This window comes from Xiphophorus hellerii, chromosome 6 (assembly GCF_003331165.1).
Source record: "Xiphophorus hellerii strain 12219 chromosome 6, Xiphophorus_hellerii-4.1, whole genome shotgun sequence".
NCBI lineage: Eukaryota > Metazoa > Chordata > Actinopteri > Cyprinodontiformes > Poeciliidae > Xiphophorus > Xiphophorus hellerii.
The window spans coordinates 10,603,755-10,617,398 of record NC_045677.1 but is presented as its reverse complement, the minus strand read 5'-3'; the positions used below and the strand labels follow the sequence as shown (position 1 = coordinate 10,617,398).

At 38.3% G+C, this 13,644-nt stretch overlaps 1 protein-coding gene and 1 long non-coding RNA gene across 5 annotated transcripts in view; one reads left to right on the top strand and one right to left on the bottom strand.

The window, feature by feature from the left end:
• The window catches only part of LOC116721862 (uncharacterized), a 36,217-nt gene that overhangs the window by 6,649 nt on the left and 15,924 nt on the right, over positions 1 to 13,644 (bottom strand). For 2 of the 4 annotated variants that reach the window (XR_004339688.1, XR_004339686.1), the window contains exons 3-5: positions 12,789 to 12,873; positions 12,518 to 12,657; positions 4,865 to 5,048 (exon numbers count right to left, since the gene is read on the bottom strand). This is a non-coding gene — a long non-coding RNA (uncharacterized LOC116721862). Of the gene's footprint in view, positions 1 to 4,864; positions 5,049 to 12,517; positions 12,662 to 12,788; positions 12,874 to 13,644 lie in introns of all 4 variants that reach the window. The other 2 variants (XR_004339687.1, XR_004339689.1) reach the window with 2 other exon arrangements.
• On the top strand, positions 158 to 11,211 carry LOC116721859 (myosin-7-like). Its single transcript, XM_032565877.1, has 37 exons — positions 158 to 366; positions 563 to 706; positions 817 to 973; positions 1,050 to 1,077; positions 1,163 to 1,274; positions 2,091 to 2,183; positions 2,259 to 2,322; positions 2,399 to 2,497; positions 2,585 to 2,688; positions 2,773 to 2,911; positions 3,022 to 3,140; positions 3,224 to 3,373; positions 3,458 to 3,628; positions 3,706 to 4,015; positions 4,663 to 4,742; positions 4,838 to 5,043; positions 5,450 to 5,573; positions 5,776 to 5,912; positions 6,100 to 6,355; positions 6,439 to 6,681; positions 6,760 to 6,936; positions 7,016 to 7,161; positions 7,241 to 7,331; positions 7,416 to 7,805; positions 7,917 to 8,043; positions 8,126 to 8,244; positions 8,326 to 8,522; positions 8,607 to 8,790; positions 8,868 to 9,033; positions 9,111 to 9,235; positions 9,333 to 9,641; positions 9,732 to 9,935; positions 10,016 to 10,312; positions 10,421 to 10,525; positions 10,623 to 10,718; positions 10,813 to 10,947; positions 11,085 to 11,211. Exons 1-37 carry the CDS (start codon positions 166 to 168, stop codon positions 11,103 to 11,105), a joined length of 5,826 nt encoding a protein of 1,941 aa, XP_032421768.1. The 5' UTR covers positions 158 to 165; the 3' UTR covers positions 11,106 to 11,211.

Sequence of the window (13,644 nt, the reverse complement as noted above, 5' to 3'; positions counted from 1 at the left end):
ACTAATCAGTTTTAAACCTGTAACTTGACATATGATATCCAATTTTTAATCCTGTCAGAGAATAAGATTGTGGTCTTAACAAGTCCTTACAGAAACATTCAACAGTGACTTTTTAACATAATTTTGACAATCTAAAGAAGGCTACTTTTTAAACCAGGTTGAAACATGGGTGATGCCGCCATGGCAGAATTTGGGGCTGCTGCTCCTTTTCTAAGGAAGTCAGATAGGGAGCGTCTGGAGGCCCAGACTCGCCCCTTTGACATGAAGAGAGAGTGCTTCGTACCTGATCCAGAGGTTGAGTACGTAAAAGCAACCATCCAAAGTCGTGATGGTGACAAAGTCACTGCTGATACAGAACTTGGAAAGGCAAGTGAATTTATATTCAGTACTAAAATGTGTAAAATCAATAATCCACAGAGGTATTTGATTCTTACTTTTAACATTTTTTTATCTTGTTTGTTTTATCTTTTTACTATGGACTTACATGTCTGGAATGAAGATATTATGATGCTGATGATTCAGTTTAGATGTAAAACAAAGTTTTTGTTGTTTTCTTTTACAGACTGTCACAGTGAAGGAGTGCGATGTACATCCTCAGAACCCGCCAAAGTTTGATAAAATTGAAGATATGGCGATGTTCACCTTCCTCCATGAGCCAGCTGTGCTGTTTAACCTCAAAGAGCGTTACGCAGCATGGATGATCTATGTAAGAAAGCTAAACTTCAATGTACAAACTAACATTGCAGGGAAATGCAGTCTATTAGATATGTTCAATAAGACAATTATTTCATTATCTTATGTTATTGTTACCTGCAGACCTACTCTGGGCTGTTCTGTGTGACTGTCAACCCCTACAAGGCGCTGCCAGTCTACAACCAAGAGGTGGTCGTTGCCTACAGAGGAAAGAAGAGGAGTGAAGCTCCTCCTCACATCTTCTCCATCTCTGACAATGCCTACCAGTACATGCTGGCAGGTACAGAAACCCCTTATTTTGTTCACACATCCCTTATGACAATTTTGACTTTATTGCTAAAATTTCTTGTTGACAGATCGAGAAAACCAGTCAATCCTCATTACGTGAGTCAGACTGCAACCTTATATTTCTTCAGTGGTACTAAGTTGTAGATCTTGACAGGAAACCTTTCTTGTATCTTTTACACAGCGGAGAATCTGGAGCTGGAAAGACTGTAAACACCAAGCGTGTCATTCAGTACTTTGCCAGCATTGCTGCTGCGCCTGGAGTTGGGAAGAAAGATGCTGCAAGTGAAAAGAAGGTTTGTTTAAAAATGCAACTAAAAAGCTCTAGCTAAAAATTGCTGCAATAAAAAAATATATATTTTGGGGCTGGGACTTAATGCACTAGTTTTAATTCATTAATGAGATAGATTTTAATGTGTTAAAAGTTTTTATACAAATAATTGCTTTGTTATGTTCAATCCAATAGGTTAGTTTTTGCTTCAAAAGACAATTTTGAAGCTGGAAAAGACTATTGTTGACTGCAAGTTGTGCAAAAAGGAGCTGACATATCACCAAAGCTATTCAAGCCTAAAATATCATCTCAATGAAAGACATGTTGCAAGCACAGATGTCCCCGACGTTGAAGTCAGCATTCACAGTCTACAGTTGTTTTTTTTTAATACATGAATGACCAATGACTCCATAAACACTTGAAAGCTGAATGGGTACAATGGCACTTTGCACCAATCTGATGATTGAATAACCTAAATAACAGACATAACAGATTAAAAACAATAAATATCTTTCTCATTGAGATCATATATTTATTTATTCAAAAATTTAGCAGCATAAAGGGTTCTGAATTGAAAATGTTACTTATTTTGTCCAAATATAGTTTTTGATTAAAATATGATTAATTTTTATTATTAATTACAGACCCTGTATTTAACTCGATTAAAAATTTTAATCGAGTCCCACAACTAATATGAATATTTACATTTATATACACTTTGTATTAATATTTACATATTGTACATCAGAAAAATGCAGTGCATTCAGAATGTCACAGACGTCAACGAGAGCTTTTTATTCTGTTTTAAATCTGAAATTGTGAGTTTGTTTGATGGCATCAGGGCACCCTGGAGGATCAAATCATTCAGGCTAACCCTGCTCTGGAGGCTTTTGGCAATGCCAAGACCATCAGGAATGACAACTCCTCCAGATTTGTAAGTGACTGTGGATCTTGAATTAGTAATTTCTGAGATAAAGTCAAGAAATTCAATAACTCTTTTTTCTTTTAGGGAAAGTTCATCAGAATCCACTTTGACAATAGAGGAAAGCTTGCCTCTGCTGACATTGAAACCTGTACGTAACTTGACTACATACTTCAAGGCAGTGATGGCCCATTTATGCTGAGAATAATAGGTTGTTTTCCTAACAGATCTTCTGGAAAAGTCACGTGTCACCTACCAGCTCAGAGCTGAGAGGGATTACCATATTTTCTACCAGATCCTGTCTCAAGTAAAGCCTGAACTTCTGGGTGAGTGTAGGCAACATATTCAAAGCAATTATGTTTTCTAAAGTATAACATTACTGATATAACTATATTTTAATTGGGTAAATGTAGAGATGCTACTCATCACCAACAACCCCTATGATTACGCATTCATCTCCCAAGGAGAGACAACAGTAGCTTCCATCAATGACTCTGAGGAGCTGATGGCTACTGATGTAAGATGAGCATTCTGACAAACATTTTTTAAACAACACTAAATGTCAACTAGAAAGTTCACCACTGTAACATGTCTTACTCAGGAAGCTTTTGATGTGCTGGGATTCACTCAAGAAGAAAAAAACAGTATGTACAAGCTTACTGGGGCTATTATGCATCATGGCAACATGAAGTTTAAGAACAAGCAGAGAGAGGAGCAGGCAGAGGCTGATGGCACCGAAGGTAAGACATTTCTACTTTTTAAACCGTTTACAGTCAATGACACAACATGTTATCAAGCTCAAACAAGGATGTTAGCCTTGAATAATATTAATGCCATTAATTCTCCAAAGATGCTGACAAAGCAGCGTATCTGATGGGCCTGAACTCTGCTGACCTCATCAAAGGTCTCTGTCACCCAAGGGTCAAAGTGGGGAATGAGTGGGTCACCAAGGGACAAAATGTTGCCCAGGTAAAGACATATGTGTTTTATGAGTATCATTTGATGATACATTACTTAGTTTTAATAAATGTCCTTGTCACACCCTTATTGAGGTGTACTATGCTGTTGGAGCCCTGTCGAAGGCAGTTTATGAGAAGATGTTCCTCTGGATGGTGGTGAGAATTAATCAGTCTCTTGACACCAAGCAGCCTCGCCAGTACTTCATTGGAGTGCTGGACATTGCTGGGTTTGAAATTTTTGATGTGAGTTTAGATAGGAATCAATGCATACTTGCTGAGTTTTTTATTCTAAGAGTTCATTTTTAATTACTCTCAATATCTCTCCAGTTCAACACCTTCGAGCAGCTGTGCATCAACTTCACCAATGAAAAACTGCAACAGTTTTTCAACCACCACATGTTTGTGCTGGAGCAGGAAGAATACAAGAAAGAAGGAATTGAATGGACTTTCATTGACTTTGGTATGGATCTGCAGGCCTGTATTGACCTGATTGAAAAGGTGAGAATCAGAATATCAAAAATATGGAGAAGGTAAAAGGTCATTTGTGTTTCAAACCACTTTTATTACCCTTTCAGCCCATGGGTATCATGTCCATCCTCGAGGAGGAGTGCATGTTTCCCAAAGCCTCTGATACTACATTTAAAGCCAAGCTTTATGACAATCATCTGGGAAAATCAAACAACTTCCAGAAGCCTAGAGTTGTCAAAGGCAAACCAGAGGCCCATTTTGCCCTGGTTCACTATGCTGGAACTGTTGACTATAATATCAATAACTGGCTGGTGAAGAACAAGGATCCTCTGAATGAGACTGTTGTTGGGCTGTACCAGAAGTCTACACTCAAGCTGCTTGGTATTCTCTTTGCAAATTATGCAGGAGCTGATTCAGGTATGTATTTAGTCAGGTATGAGTTACTCCTTTTAAAACACATATTATTATTAAATAAGGGGGCCTAGTAGATGGCCCTTTATATAAGGACATATACGGTTTTTTGGCTCCATTTTGCTTGTAAAGATCTTAAAAATGAATCAAATTCAAACGTGAAACGTATTTGTCATGTGACCATTCACGCAGAATTCCATCAGACAAACAAAATTATTATATGGTAACTAACGAATCTAACTAAATGATATTAACTCAACATTAGGCACCCAAATATATGTAAACATGATAATTTGATTCATCATCATTCATGGTGCTAAAATATGGAGATGTGGTATCAAATAAATCATAAAAGAAGTTTAAAGCCAAAAAATAAAGTCCTCTAAACTGTTGATAAATGTCTGGGCAGCAGTAGATGTTAGCATATTTGTTCCTCTGTGGCAGCATGAACATTATGAGTTGCTATGGAGATCACCAATTTAAACAATGGGTGGATAGGTAATAAGTATGACATGGAGAAAATGCAGAAATGTGCATCTTTAATCCATATGTTATTTCTTTTTGCTTTATTTCAACTGGGTCATTTGAAAACAATATATCTACATATGGTTTTTATTATTTCTTCTATTTAATATTGTGTTAATAACTTTTAGTTCAGGAATCTGGAGGAAAGGGTAAAGGTGGGACTAAAAAGAAAGGTTCATCTTTCCAAACTGTGTCTGCCCTGCACAGGGTAAGATTATTTTGATTTTAACAGTCATAAAATATTTAAAAGACACCATCTACGTGGATGTGAGACATCCATTGACAATAAACATGTGCTTTCAGGAGAACCTGAATAAGTTGATGACCAACCTGAGGTCTACCCACCCCCACTTTGTACGCTGCATCATTCCCAACGAGACCAAGACTCCTGGGGCCATGGAGAACCCTCTGGTGATGCACCAGCTACGCTGTAACGGTGTCCTGGAAGGCATCAGGATCTGTAGGAAAGGCTTCCCTAACAGGATCCTCTATGGAGACTTCAAGCAGAGGTTTGCTGTTGATTAGAAGTCAGACATAGAAATGCTAAAGAACAAAAATGACCATATTTGGATGTATTTGTTACAAATATTGCATTTTGAACATAATTTACATAAATCAAACTTCTCTTCTTGGGTTAGTTGATTACAAAAGACACTGGTCTACAAAAAAGTTTATTAAGTACGTGTTGCTTCAAAGTGAAAGGACCTAAAAAACTCTTTTCCAACTTTTATTTGTCCCAGATTGTTTATATTCTTTGAGTATGTCTTTCTTCATAGATTCTATTGTTGAGTTGAAGTTCATTGGGTTTTACAAAATATTTGAATACCATTTAACAAACCTCAATATATGAGTGGTAGTTGAAGTTGAGCATTTTATTCCAAAGACATTACACAAGTGATCTTTTACTTTTGTTAGATACCGCATCTTAAACCCAAATGCCATACCTGAGGGACAGTTCATCGATAACAAGAAGGCTTCAGAGAAGCTTCTAGGTTCCCTAGATATCGATCATAACCAGTATAAATTGGGTCACACCAAGGTAAGTAAATCTATGTTGTGTAAACATATGTCAGATATCTGTAAAAGTCAGCCAATTCAAATGATTTATTTTTTTGTTTTATATTTAGATCCGATATTGAGATCACATCTAAATCACACACTTAGAAAGTTTAAATGAGCCAGAATCTTACACATGAAAACTCCCATACATGACTACGTATCTACATGTTTAAATAAATTAGGTGTTCTTCAAAGCTGGGCTCCTCGGTCTACTGGAAGAGATGAGAGATGACCGTCTGGCTCTCATTATAACGAGGATTCAGGCAAGATCAAGAGGTGTTCTTGCAAGAATAGAATTCCAGAAGATTGTAGAACGCAGGTAATAAAAATCAAGTACATATGTTAATTTTAAATAAACTGATTTAGAAGGACTTACAATGTTATAACTTATATGAAGAAAGTGAGAAAACAAATATTGTGCAGTATAAAAGATATACAATGCAATATAAAATAGTAATAGTTTCACAACATTTCAGCAGTGCTTTAATACAAAATGTTGCACACAGGGATGCACTACTTGTGATTCAGTGGAACATCCGTGCCTTCATGGGGGTCAAGAATTGGCCCTGGATGAAGTTGTACTTCAAGATCAAACCTCTGTTGAAATCAGCTGAGACTGAGAAGGAGATGGCCAACATGAAGGAGGAGTTTACCAAACTCAAGGAGGCTTATGCAAAATCAGAAGCCCGTAGGAAGGAACTAGAGGAGAAAATGGTCTCTCTTCTCCAAGAGAAGAACGACCTGCAGCTCCAAGTCCAAACTGTATGTTGAAACTGTGATTTTAATGTCTGAACATAATTTATGATAACCATTCTGTAAAACATATTAATTTCTTTTGACAAAAGGAGCAAGATAATCTGTCTGATGCTGAGGAACGGTGTGAGGGTCTGATCAAGAGTAAGATTCAACTGGAAGCAAAAATCAAGGAGTTGACGGAAAGACTGGAGGATGAGGAGGAGATGAATGCTGAACTGACTGCAAAGAAGAGGAAGCTGGAGGATGAATGCTCTGAGTTAAAGAAGGACATTGACGACTTAGAGCTAACTCTGGCAAAGGTGGAGAAAGAGAAACACGCTACAGAGAACAAGGTACCACAACGACCAACCATTACACCAAAACACATGTCAAATACCATTGGTACACACTGAAAACCTTTTGGCCTCTAGGTCAAGAACCTGACAGAGGAGATGGCTGCTTTGGACGAAATCATCGCCAAGCTCACAAAGGAGAAAAAAGCTTTACAGGAAGCTCATCAACAAACCCTGGATGACCTGCAGAGTGAGGAAGACAAAGTCAACACTCTGACCAAGGCCAAGACGAAGCTGGAACAGCAAGTGGACGATGTAAGATCTAAAACATTACAACTGAATCCTGTATTATGTTTATTTGACTACAAATGATTATTTGTCTGTCTCTCTGCAGCTTGAAGGATCCTTAGAACAAGAGAAGAAAATACGAATGGACCTTGAGAGAGCCAAGCGAAAGCTTGAGGGAGACTTAAAGTTGGCTCAAGAAAGTATCATGGACTTAGAAAATGACAAGCAGCAACTTGAAGAGAGGCTGAAAAAGTAAGAAGCCCATATGAAAAACACTAGCTACTTTCTAAGTAGGCATCATTTTATACATTGTACCTTTTATCATCCATAGGAAAGATTTTGAAATAAGCCAACTCAATGGAAAAATAGAGGATGAACAAGCAATGAGTGCTCAGCTCCAGAAGAAACTGAAGGAGCTGCAGGTGAAACTTCTAACCAGACAAAATATTAACAAGAAGGACTGTGAGTTTTTAAAAGCATATGCAACCTTAATCCTTTTGTTCTAGGCCCGCATTGAAGAGCTGGAGGAAGAGCTTGAGGCAGAACGAGCTGCTCGAGCCAAGGTGGAGAAGCAGAGAGCAGACTTGGCTAGAGAGTTAGAGGAGATCAGTGAGAGACTGGAGGAGGCTGGAGGAGCCACATCCGCCCAGATTGAGATGAACAAGAAGAGGGAGGCCGAGTTCCAGAAACTCCGCAGAGACCTCGAAGAGGCCACGCTGCACCATGAAGCCACCACTGCCACTCTCAGGAAGAAACAATCCGACACTGTTGCTGACCTGGGAGAACAGATCGACAACCTGCAGAGAGTCAAGCAGAAGCTGGAGAAGGAGAAGAGCGAGCTTAGACTGGAGCTGGATGATGTGGTCTCCAATATGGAGCAGATTGTCAAGGCCAAGGTAAATTAAATATTAAGTAACCCAATGTTTTCTTGTTGTTGGCTGAAAACATTACTCTTGTCTTGTCCCACATGGTGATGATTAATCATACTTGTATTTACTTTCTTTCAGAACAATTTGGAGAAAATGTGTCGGTCTCTTGAGGATCAGTTGAATGAATATAAAACCAAATCAGAAGAGGGACAGCGTACCATCAATGACTTCACCATGCAGAAAGCTAAGCTTCAAACTGAAAATGGTATAAACATGAACCTTAAACCTCTTGAATAGCATACATAAACTTTATCAATTGAAAACCTAATTTTTAAATTCATTCTCAGGTGAACTTATAAGGCAGCTTGAGGAAAAGGATTCCTTAGTGTCTCAACTCACCAGAGGAAAGCAGTCGTACACACAACAAATTGAAGACCTCAAAAGACAACTGGAAGAGGAAATCAAGGCAAGTGGGAACCAAGAGACTCCATAAAATAAAGATGATTTCTTGACAGTAACTATATCCTTTTATATGCTTTTTTTTCAGGCCAAGAATGCATTAGCCCATGCGGTACAGTCTGCTCGCCATGACTGTGACCTCCTCAGGGAGCAGTACGAGGAGGAGCAGGAAGCCAAGGCTGAACTGCAGCGCAGCATGTCCAAGGCCAACTCTGAGGTGGCTCAGTGGAGAACCAAGTACGAAACTGATGCCATCCAGAGAACTGAGGAACTGGAGGAAGCCAAGTGAGTACAGCACATTTGAATTTCAGTGACTGTACAAAGTTTTGAAAGCAGCCAATCTCATTCCTGGATTCTTCAATAATCCAGGAAGAAGCTGGCTCAGCGTCTGCAGGAGGCTGAGGAGGCTGTTGAAGCAGTGAATGCCAAGTGCTCCTCTCTGGAGAAGACCAAACACAGGCTGCAGAATGAGATTGAAGATCTCATGGTGGATGTGGAGAGGTCTAATGCTGCTGCTGCTGCTCTGGACAAGAAGCAAAGGAACTTTGACAAGGTTGAAAAATACAGAGACCGCTGTATGAACTTACCACACCTAAAGTGAAAATACTTACATCTCCATCATTTTTTTAGGTCTTGTCTGAGTGGAAACAGAAGTACGAAGAGTCTCAGTGTGAACTGGAGAGTTCTCAGAAAGAAGCCAGATCATTGAGCACCGAACTCTTCAAACTTAAAAACTCTTATGAAGAGTCTCTCGAACATCTGGAGACGATGAAAAGGGAGAACAAGAACTTACAAGGTTGGTTGTTCATCAATAAAACATCAGACAAATTAATTACAAAATAGAATTAATATATTGTCTTAATTACATTTTAGAGGAAATATCTGACCTCACTGAGCAAATTGGTGAGGGAGGAAAGAACATTCATGAGCTTGAGAAGATACGGAAGCAGCTGGAACAAGAAAAGTCTGAGATACAGACCGCTCTTGAGGAAGCAGAGGTAAAGTGCAGAGCAAAACGTTTACTAGAATTAAAATATTCTAGTGTTTGGTATTTGGTAAAAAAATTATTTCAAACAACTCATCCTGTTTCTATAGGCCTCACTGGAGCATGAGGAAGGAAAGATTCTCAGAGTCCAGCTTGAGTTGAACCAAATAAAAGCGGACTTTGAGCGGAAGCTGGCTGAGAAAGATGAAGAGATGGAACAAGTAAAGCGAAACCAACAGCGGATGGTGGATACTCTTCAGAGCTCCCTTGAGTCTGAAACTCGCAGCAGGAATGAAGCCCTTCGTCTGAAAAAGAAGATGGAGGGAGACCTCAATGAGATGGAGATCCAGCTTAGCCAAGCCAACAGGCAGGCAGCTGAGGCCCAGAAACAACTCAAGTCTGTTCATGCACATCTTAAGGTCAGTAAGTAATGGGAAACGTAATTGTGGTATTGCCTTAGTTTAAAAACATCAAACCTGATAAAAAAACTGTTTCACATTCATTTATAGGATGCTCAACTCCAACTTGATGATGCTCTGCGAGGCAATGATGACATGAAGGAAAACCTTGCCATTGTTGAAAGACGCAACAACCTGCTTCAGGCAGAACTGGAGGAACTGAGGGGCGCTTTAGAGCAAACTGAACGAAGCCGCAAACTTGCTGAGCAAGAGCTGCTGGATGTTAGCGAGCGGGTGCAGCTACTGCACTCACAGGTGAGACTACATCTCAAAGGTTAACAATACTTCCTATATGAACTAATACCTCATAAATATCTCATTTTGAAATCATGCAGAACACCAGCCTGATAAACCAGAAGAAGAAGCTCGAGGGTGATATTGTTCAACTACAGACTGAAGTGGAGGAGGCTGTGCAGGAGTGCAGAAATGCTGAAGAGAAGGCCAAGAAGGCCATCACTGATGCTGCCATGATGGCAGAGGAGCTGAAGAAAGAGCAGGACACCAGCGCTCACCTGGAGCGCATGAAGAAGAACATGGAGCAGACCATCAAAGATCTGCAGCACCGTCTGGATGAAGCTGAACAGATCGCCATGAAGGGAGGCAAGAAGCAGATCCAGAAGCTTGAGGCCAGGGTGAGTAGAGGAAGGCTCATCGATGCAAAGTGTTTGAGCAAGCAAATCAAATGTTTTCTGAATCTCAACCAATAAGATGTTTAATGACTTTTGCTGTGGAATCTGCAGGTCAGGGAGCTTGAAAATGAGGTGGAAAGTGAACAGAAGAAGTCCAGCGATGCAATAAAAGGAGTGAGAAAGTATGAGAGACGCATCAAGGAACTTACCTATCAGGTAGCTATTAATCTAGAACACACCTTTACAGTGTAGTAGTTTTCATAAATTAAAAAAGTATTTTTTTCCAATGTCCATCTTATTTTATTAAACCTAGACTGAAGAGGACCGTAAAAATCTGGCACGTCTTCAAGACTTGGTGGACAAGCTTCAGCTCAAAGTGAAATCCTATAAGAAGTCTGCAGAAGTAGCTGTGAGTATAGATCTTTCAAAATAGGATCATTATATAACATAGTCATACATATCTGGAATTATCTTATCTGGAATATGTGATGCTTTTCCAACAGGAGGAACAGGCCAACAGCAACCTCACCAAGTTCCGCAAGATTCAACATGAGTTGGACGAGGCTGAAGAGAGAGCCGATATTGCAGAGTCTCAAGTCAACAAGTTACGAGCCAAAAGCCGTGATGCTGGGTCAAAGGTTTGTATGTAGACAAAAATGGTAATTGTTTTTCTTGAGTCATCAGCAAGGAAGTTACACTTTTAGTACAAATGGGTCTCCTCTAATACTTTGTTTAAACACCACTCAACACTTATCCGTGTTCTCTTTTTTTTCAGAAAGGACTTGATGAAGAATAAAGTTTCTCCAGACAATAAAGTGTCCGAGACACCTGTTGCTAATATAATGGTGCCTCCCTAAGCATGCTGTCGTGTTGAGTAGAATAAATCAAATGTGCATCTAAAACAGCCTCTTGACTTGTTATTGCCTATAGTTTTGAACCTTTACAGAAGAAAATAATTTAATTCAAAAAATTTGTGAGCATAATACAATAAATCAGGTTGACTGGATAAACTAAACATAGAACATTATTGTACCATTAGAATATTGATTAGAACATGCAACACTGCAAATACCTGACAATGTACACCTATTTTGTTTTTAAATGCACTTCATTTACTTTCAATGGGTTAATTGTATTACTATGTTTTTTTTCTGAACAAGTACTGCCAGAAACTATATTACAATTGTAAATTACATTCAGAAATATTAGTTTAGATAACAGTAGTAAACCAATGATAGTAAACCAATCATCCAACTTTCATAAGAAAATAAAAATGTACATATTTGCTGACCCATAGTTCGAAAACTGGGAGAATTGCTCAGGTTTTAAACTAAATCTCTGATTTGCCCTATAAATTAATAAATTAGTAGATAGACATACATACAGGTTTTGTCTGCTTATAACAGTTTAGCAATTGCTACTCTGGGGATTTTGTTGTAATGGTTTGTGGCTGCAAATCTCTGCATTTTAGGAGGAAGATTTGCCTCATACGTCTGTAGTTAAAGTAACAAATAGATCTGATGTTGTAGAAGGCAGGTTAGTAATCCACTCTACAAAATATTTTCAGATTTATAGCAAGAAGTGCATTAAATACTTTAAAAGTTATTTATTTGAACTTAAGCAGATTGGCATGAAATAATAATAAAAAAGATGTGTGTTACACACACAGCCCACTGTAGATTTCAGCTGTCTTCACTGAGACCAATGATTTATTTGGGAGCATCAATGGCTGCATGCTTTTACAAATGTCACATGGGATCACTGGTTTGGACAAGAGTAATTAAACTAGAAATTAAATTCCTGGTTATTTCAGTTTTAGACATTTAAGTTGTTTGTATGCTGCATAAATTTTTTAACAGAGATAAATCTCCAGTAAAAAATTTATTTGTAGTTTCTAACTTTAATATACAATTAGAGTAGCGTTATTAATCTCGCATCACCACAGATTTCAGCATTAACAGACAACGGTTCTCAAAAGTGGCTGTGAAACAAAACTACTATGAGCAAGAAATGAAAAGCAATAAATGTAGTAATTAGTTTACATGCATATGTCTCATTATCACTATAAAATGTTTACCCATTCATTTTTTTAAAATTTCATTAGGTTCTAAATAAATTATCTTTGGGGTGAAATCTTTTGTTGTCAATCTTAGTAGATTAAACAAACATGGTTAAATGTCATGTAAAAAAAAAGTTAAAACTACTAACCTTAGTATTACTTAATTAAACTTTTTTTTCTCAGAGGAGCACGCATCTTCAGTGCCAGAAAAGGCCCAGTTGTGTCACAGTACAGGAGCTTACTTGGTGAAGGCAAATCATCAGGTAACGAATTTGCCCACCTGTAAGATCTTTCTCAATACATACAAAAAAATCATAAATTAAAATAAAACATAGGTGATTTAATGACTGCAAAGTATATTCAAGTGACATTTAGCATGAATCATATAGACTAGTAATCAGACAAATAAAAAATAAATACCTTTCCATAATTTCATGATATGTTGGTTCTTTCCTCATCTGAACACATTCAGAATTCAGGTTGAGTCCACTCAGAAGCCCATAGTCTAAATGAGTGAGGCAAAGACAAGGACGAGAACAATCAACTCCCCTTAGAAGTGACCTTTCACAACAGCAAATAGCAAATACTACTAATAGCTTTGCTGGCTCAGATTCCTCAACTTAAGTGGTGCAAGGTGTCTCACACCTTCCTTTGGGATGCTCATGTGATAGTAAAAGTCAGAGACAGAAAGGCTGTGGACAGCTGAGAATGAGACCTTCAGTGAAGGGACAAGTGTTCTCTCCAAGAGCCTGGAATAGACTGAGGGACAAGTAACAGAGATGTTAATCCAAGTGCAAAGGCAAGTCAGGACATGGCCTGATGGAGTAAGATGTGATGTCCACTGTGATAGAGGTTTTCACAAAGATTTCATCACAGTTTTGGCTAAATCCTGTCTAACCAAGAAATTCTGAACACCAAGGGTTTTGTTTGCCATAAATAAATGCAAGTTCATATCTGAGTTTTGTTCTTCTTGTCTTTCTTGATTAATTTTCACACTTAAACTTGCAAACAATTCTAACACTGGGCTAAATGTGGATTAATTTACAATCTAATTTGTAAAGATAAATCATCCCAAATTAAATTACATATCGTGCAAATTATACTGTTTTATACCTTTAGCTACTTATAATCAATTGTTGCTGCCGATCAATAAAAAAAACAAACAAACAAAAACTGTCCTGACAACCTGCGTCACAAGCTGTCCCCAAGCTCTCCTCTGAACCACCAAGCCCTCAAAGGCAGCCAGCAGGAATTTCACAAGTTATCTTTGTGCTCA